The 7407-nt window shown below is 43.0% G+C and overlaps 1 protein-coding gene and 1 pseudogene across 1 annotated transcript; both read right to left on the bottom strand.

Annotated features, from left to right (window-relative positions):
* Positions 1–467: 467 nt before the first annotated feature.
* On the bottom strand, positions 468–3742 carry LOC109900293 (gap junction delta-2 protein). Its single transcript, XM_020495985.2, has 2 exons — positions 3170–3742; positions 468–2727 (listed from the first exon to the last, which is right to left on the bottom strand). Exons 1-2 carry the CDS (start codon positions 3244–3246, stop codon positions 1872–1874), a joined length of 933 nt encoding a protein of 310 aa, XP_020351574.2. The 5' UTR covers positions 3247–3742; the 3' UTR covers positions 468–1871.
* A 932-nt stretch (positions 3743–4674) lies between these two features.
* LOC109900901 (actin, alpha cardiac muscle 1-like) lies at positions 4675–6769 on the bottom strand (annotated as a pseudogene).
* Positions 6770–7407: the final 638 nt, after the last annotated feature.

Below are 7407 nucleotides of genomic sequence, written 5' to 3' on the forward strand. Positions count from 1 at the left end.
TCAACCACGTGGTCACAGAATGATCACCTTTAGCGGCATTGGAACAAAGCGGATGTTGCCCATTTTCAGGGAAACAATGTTTTTTTGTTTTTAATCGGACTTCCATTTCACTTGAAAAACAAAAGGGACTCCGCCTAGGCTTCTTTCTACGCCTGTTACGTTAGGTTAGAGAATGAAAGTTGTGCAGACTTTGTCTGTGTCAGTCTGTCAGGTGTTGACTATGTCAATCGGGAACCTGTGGTATAACCTGTGTATAATTTCCCCATGTTTCGATACCACTTGCTGTATTGCTGTACATATCTGAAGGATCTGTTGGAATTATACAGAGCAGACAGTAAATCAGTTTCTTGTTGAAACATTGATTGCAAGGGTTTAAGAGCAAACAGGGCATAATTGTGCTGACGGTGTTTACTGTGCTTTGTGTGGATCTGCTGTACAATTTGAAAGCATCACACATTACACAAATCTTGTATACATGAATTACATTTTTATTTGTGGATAGGATCACCTTTCAGTATGATCTTACATCGATGATTGCTTTGGAAAATGGTAGCACCAGGGGCAAACATTTATTGCCTATCATCTGATTGATTCCAATTCAGATTTGTGCTCTAGTCTATATGACTAATTGCTCATCAATACTTTTTGAATGTGCAAAGGTTGCTTGTTTTTTCATGTTGTCAAATGAAACCAGGGATGATAATATAGCAGTAGCATACCATTTCCATACAAACCACAGCTATTCAAATCAAATACGTTGACAGCATTTAATCCAAAAGAGGAATTTACAGAATTCTGCTGTTATGATGATGATAATACTCTATAGATTTATAATGTTTATATTTATGTACATATATGGCACTTGATGACATTAAATCAAGAAAATCCATTTGCCCACAAACGAAAGCAATGGGCGCCTGGGTGTAAATAAAAGAAAGAAAAAATGCATTTAAAAGTCCCAGGTGTCAGTATTTGCATCCCCCCCCCCCTCCCCCCCAATTGAGTGATCACATAGGTTAAGGTCAATGGTGCAAACTCAGGCAACCAAAACAAAGATAGTGCTGACAACAACGATGTGAGATGAGTAATATACTGGAAGAATGTATATCATTTTAGTACATTTGACCCAAAAACTGCCAAATAATGTGTGTGTTTCATTGCTATAATGGTATGTGGTGTTTAAATCTGGCGGAATGTCGTAAAAACACCATCACAGCACAAATTGGATATATTTTGGCTCATTATTCATATATAGTGCAAGTATTTACTCCATGTTCAACAGCTGAAGTGAACGACAGAGTGAATGTCAACACATACATTATATACTTCTAAGAAGCGCTTTACAAAATATAGGCTAAACCATCATCTATAAACGTTACATCAGTGCCTTCTCATAAATATATGACAAACGTTTGGTCCGTTTGTTTTTTAGTTGTCAGTAAAAGACAAATAAAATCGATCTACCCCACCTACTTCGCAAGCGAAGTTGGTGTGATAAAATATACACCACATTCTTGTTAAATATATTTTAATTATTTGTACAATTGTTCTGTTCAGTGGTGCTGAAATGCACAGCTGTCGCACTTAAGCCGCATGCAAAAATAAATAAAAAATACGCTACATATTTGCAACTTCTTCGGTGGTTTTATCTACTTCCGTGTCTGATACCACACAGCAAAGCAATACACCAGTTGGAAAAATCCAACGCATGCGACACACTGCACGCAGTGCTACGCACCACAACCTTGTCCAGCAGATGAGTCGCAGTGGTGTGGATTGCCTCCCATTTGAAATGAATGGCCCTCCGCGAGAACCCATACAGTTTGACGCAACCGGTGTCCACGAGGCTTGTTTTGGGCCTTCTCAATATACTACACATAGGCAGAGTCACTTGATTGAGTGCGGCCGAAATTGGGCATGCTCATTCTAGGCATGTCTTTGTTACGGATCTCGTAGATGGACTTCCTCCTCGCCTGCACGCCTTTGACAGCTACTTTGATCTTCTTCCATCCAAGGTGATTGAGTTCAGCCAAGTTCAGAAGCACACAGACGCCACTGACCGCAAACATGAAGACCAGAAACACAGTCTTCTCCGTGGGTCTTGAAACGTAGCATTCTACATCTTTGATGCAGGGGTATCGATCACACTCATATACCGCGGGGACATTGAATCCGTACAGGAAATATTGACCCACCAGGAACCCTATCTCTAGAGCGTTTCGGAAAACCACCTGGATGATGTAAAATCTTGAGATGCCCTCCTGCCGCCTCATTTTAGACTTTCCACTAGTTCTCATGGCCGAATTTGGGATGTCCTTCACCTCCAAGCAGTCGGGCTCGGCTTCTTTCGTGGAGTTTTCCGTGTTCTGAAGTACTCCATTTACAATGGTGTTTTTTATCTTTTTGCTGTCGTCTCTTTTGATGGAATCTTGGCGCTTGTCCAAGGAGAGGAACACGGTGGAATACCCCCGCTCCAAGCGCTCCTTCTGCTTGGCAGACTGGTGCACGGAGTAGGTGATGAAACAGAGACTGGGGGTGCACACCAGAATAATCTGAAACACCCAATATCTGATGTGGGAAATTGGGAACGCCTTGTCGTAGCAAGCCTGGTTACAGCCGGGCTGCAGGGTGTTGCACACAAACATGGACTGCTCGTCATCATAGACGGTCTCTCCAATGATCGCAACGATTAGAATCCGGAAAATCACCACCACTGTTAGGAGGATCCTACAAAACAAGCAAGCACAAAATCAAAATGTTGCTGTTAAGATGTGCAGAGTTGATCGGCTTAATCATAAAACAAACAGATAGACAATTAGCGATGGCAAACTAATACTGGCTCCAGTGCACAAAACGGGAGCTTGGGAGCTGTCCAGTGCTGAAAGCCACTAGTCAGTTCTGAAAGAAAAGCGCTACAGCACCTCAAGCGTCAGCTCTCTTGTAACAAAATGTGCAAATTTAGTGTTTCCAAAATCATTATTCTTGAATGTTATGTTTATGCCATGATTCCCTATTGGTTCACATTTTTTTGCATAGTCATAAATCTTTGTTGTTGTTTTTTGCGTTTTTGTACCGTTCTTCAGCTTAATCGCTTATAGTAACCGATTTGGTCATCAAACACACACTCATGGTAATACTTTTACAAAGCTATCCTCACGTTCCCTCTTACCTTCCGATCATAGTAGAGTGCTGTTGGACAGCTGCCTCCAAGAGACGCTCTAATATTGTCCACTCCCCCATTGTCATTCATTTGGAGATGATAGCACACCGTGCACCGTTCTTGTGGAATCTATTGTTTCCCTTGTTTTACACTCCGGATGTTCCAATATCTGGAGAATGCATTGGTAACGCGCCGCTGCTGCGTGCGCTCCTGCCTTCTGCCTTCTGCGCCTCTGCTAAAAGATCACTTGACAACCCAAGCACTTTTGCTCGCGCGAGTCTGAGTGCTGATTAGTAGAAAGCCCTCCTATTTTCGATGGCGAGCGCTGGACGCCAGGTCGCGCCGTGCTTGAATGGAGGGCAGTTGAGTGTAATGTTGGTAGGGCGCTAATCCTGCTTTAAGTAGACTACCCTTGCGTCACGCGCAGACAGGTTGGTGGAGAGAGGCCAGACACACCAGTTTTTTTTTTTTTTCATTATTCTCCAAGTATACTGCAGCAGATTCATCTTTAATAACAATAATTGGTTATAAGCTCAAATCACGGGGGATGGCTGTTGCCTGTAAGACAACCACATGACAGTGACAGAACGAATAGTGGCAACAGAGGAAGAGAGACAGAACGAGAGAGAGAAGGGAGAGAGAGCGAAAGAGGGGAGGGGGGGGTAGGGTAGAAAGAGGGAGAATTGCTTTGTTTCAGTCTGTATTCCGTAGATTATTATTGTTGCAATGTAGGAGGGAGGGAATGCAGATTGAAACATGCCTGCAAGGCTAAGCATTAATCGACGCTTGACCATGACAAGACATCCTACACATGATATCCTTTTCAGATGGCTATAGTCTGTCTAAAAACAGATGTTTTCATTTTGTCTGTTTAAGGCAAAACAACAATCCATTGTTTTACAGTACCCTAAGCATTTGTTGGTATGAAAACCAGGACAATTCCTTAGATAAGCTTGGCTGTGCGATTACTAGGTTGAGTAACGCTTTAAAGGGTTGCCTCGGATGGTTTAAAGATAGCAACAACTTACTTAGTGGACTGCCACAAGTAGATATTTTTTATGTGTGTGACTGGACTTAACATGTAGGCCTATGTGACTAATCTTCCTACTAGGAATTAGTTAGCCTGTATTATCAATGGATAGCCTATGAGTAAACAGGTATGTTTCTCCTGAATTATGAAACAACAATAACCAATATGCTCCCTCAGGTTGTGATCAGATGATAGATGAGATGAAGATGGTATACAAAATCCTAGGTCTTGTTTATTTATAAAGCAAATACATATCCACATCATATAAATTCATTCAGGAACCAGTAAAATAACCAAATATAAATTGCACTTTGGTGTAAACAAACTGTACATCATTGTCAAAACATAAAACAGGGGCCTGTCTGGATTTGTAACTTCCATATCGATCATAAACAACATATCCATAGGCGGAGGTAATGTACAGAGTTTTTGCATCCGTGGGCGTCTGACTGTCGCAGGGGAGAGCAATTTGTCAATGGGGCGCTTAAAAGCATTTCCTGTGAACGATGGAGGGGCCTGCCTCGTCATACTCCTGCTTACTGATCCACATCTGCTGGAAAGTGGACAGGGAAGCCAGGATGGAGCCGCCGATCCAGACGGAGTACTTACGCTCGGGGGGAGCGATGATCTAGAGGAGGGGGAAGAGGGAAAACCAATAAGCAAAAGTCCTCTCAATATGTAGTGCATTATAATGCATCATACAGTTCATTATTTGTGTTACCGTGATTGGTCATTAATAAAAAATGTGAGATTGTAGTCAGGTTGGTCTTAGATGGTCAGTTTGTGGTCTTCAGTATACAGCTGAGACTTGAGAAGAATATTTACCTTGATCTTCATAGTGCTGGGGGCCAGGGCGGTGATCTCCTTCTGCATACGGTCAGCAATACCAGGGTACATGGTGGTGCCGCCGGACAGGACGTTGTTGGCATACAGGTCCTTACGGATGTCAATGTCACATTTCATGATGCTGTTGTAGGTAGTCTCATGGATACCAGCAGACTCCATGCCTGGTGAGATAGAAGAGAACATGTTGTAAGTGAATGCTCTGGATTAGATTTAACTGGTGCTAAAATGGACAACTCCCTCACCACTTTATTAAAAACATATGTTTGGCAGTAGTTGGTGTAATGTCTCATGTAGCTGTTGTGAAGGCTATGTGAGAAAAGGGGCATTTTCTTGTCTTTTAAAGAAGTCAAAATGTGTTGATGGTCAATGAGTTACACAACACTTGTAAGATCCCTACCGATGAAAGAAGGCTGGAAGAGGGTCTCGGGGCAGCGGAAACGCTCGTTGCCGATGGTGATGACCTGACCGTCAGGCAGCTCGTAGCTCTTCTCCAGAGAGGAGGAGGAGGCAGCGGTGGCCATCTCATTCTCAAAGTCCAGGGCCACGTAGCACAGCTTCTCCTTGATGTCACGCACAATCTCACACTCGGCTGTTATAATAGAAGATTCAAAGTTGTAGCGGTTCGGTCTAAATGGTGAATAGCAATGGACTACCATTCAATATCAAACAGACCGTATCCTCCTATCATATATGCCCCAGAATTACGGACTAACCAGTGGTAACGAAAGAGTAGCCACGCTCAGTCAGGTAGTCAGTGAGGTCGCGACCGGCCAGATCCAGACGCATGATGGCGTGGGGCAGAGCGTAACCCTCATAGATGGGGACATTGTGGGTCACACCGTCACCAGAGTCCAGCACAATACCTATAATATGAGGCCGAATAATATGTAAACCATGGAAATAGCATAGAACAGCTTCATGTTTAATGGTGTAATCTATGTTTCACAAGGAAAGGTTGCATGGGACTCAGTATTGCACCTCTTAAATGTAACTGCATCTGCATGTTATGGAACAGAGCATTTCTCCTCTGCCCGCTTCTCACCTGTGGTACGACCCGAGGCGTAGAGGGACAGCACGGCCTGGATGGCCACGTACATGGCGGGCACGTTGAAGGTCTCGAACATGATCTGAGTCATCTTCTCCCTGTTGGCCTTGGGGTTAAGGGGGGCCTCTGTGAGCAGGGTGGGGTTCTCCTCGGGGGCCACGCGCAGCTCATTGTAAAAGGTATGGTGCCAGATCTTCTCCATGTCGTCCCAGTTGGTGATGATGCCATGCTCGATGGGGTACTTGAGGGTCAGGATACCTCTCTTGCTCTGGGCCTCATCTCCTACATAAGAGTCCTTCTGACCCATACCCATCATCACACCCTGTAGAGGAAGGAAGGAAATAAACTTAGTCAAAACACAATTCCCCAAAGTCAAACAGAGGGACAAATAAATGTAAGCTATTATAGCAAATGACATTCATTCACAATTAAATGGTCTAGTGGTAAGGTAAAATACAATTGTAAGAAGATTATCAAGGGTAATGCATAATGTAAGGACAATTAAGTCTGGAAAAAACCCAGTTTGAAGGTTGCATCCTCATGAGTGTTTCATTGCTTTCATGCTGTGGACCTTACCTGATGACGGGGGCGACCAACGATGGAGGGGAACACAGCGCGAGGTGCATCATCTCACCAGACCAGAGCCATTGTCGCACACAAGGGCAGTAGTCTCATCGTCGTCACACATGATGTCAGCTGGGTTTTTGTTTTGACAAAACGAACATTAAGGCTAAGTATAGGACTACAGATGTAGGATCTTAATTTTAGCCAGTTTGCTACAGCAGGAAAATAATCCTGCATCAACAGGAAATGTACATTTTTGTAGGGGTTGACACATTGTTCGTAAGGGAAAATCAGTATAGGCCTACGGTATAAGGGCCATACAAGTCTAACAAACTTGTTTTAGGTTATTAGGAAGCACATTGTAAATCAATGAATTATTAATCTAATAATAATAATTATCTGTAGGTTATCAATTTCGCTTGTAGGTCTGAATCTGATGGAAAACAGACTAACAAAAATAATAAAATATGTGCAACATTTAGGCAACAACAGCTATTTATTTTATCAATATTCAACAACAACAAAAAAGAAGTGTCTTGAAAATTCAAGCTGTCAAATTTGAAATGAAAGCCCATTAAATCCAGTTGTCCGGTTGCAAACTAGAGAAGTCCAATTCAACATCTTTGAAGTGGCTCCAACCTAGGCCTAGGCTACAAGTTTACCGTAGTAGAGTGACAAGTTGTCAGGTACTCACCAAGTAGCCTGTCCTCTGAATGAGCAGCGGTAGACTTGTGAGGGCAGACACCAATTTATACTCTACAA

This window comes from Oncorhynchus kisutch, linkage group LG12 (assembly GCF_002021735.2).
Source record: "Oncorhynchus kisutch isolate 150728-3 linkage group LG12, Okis_V2, whole genome shotgun sequence".
Lineage (NCBI taxonomy): Eukaryota > Metazoa > Chordata > Actinopteri > Salmoniformes > Salmonidae > Oncorhynchus > Oncorhynchus kisutch.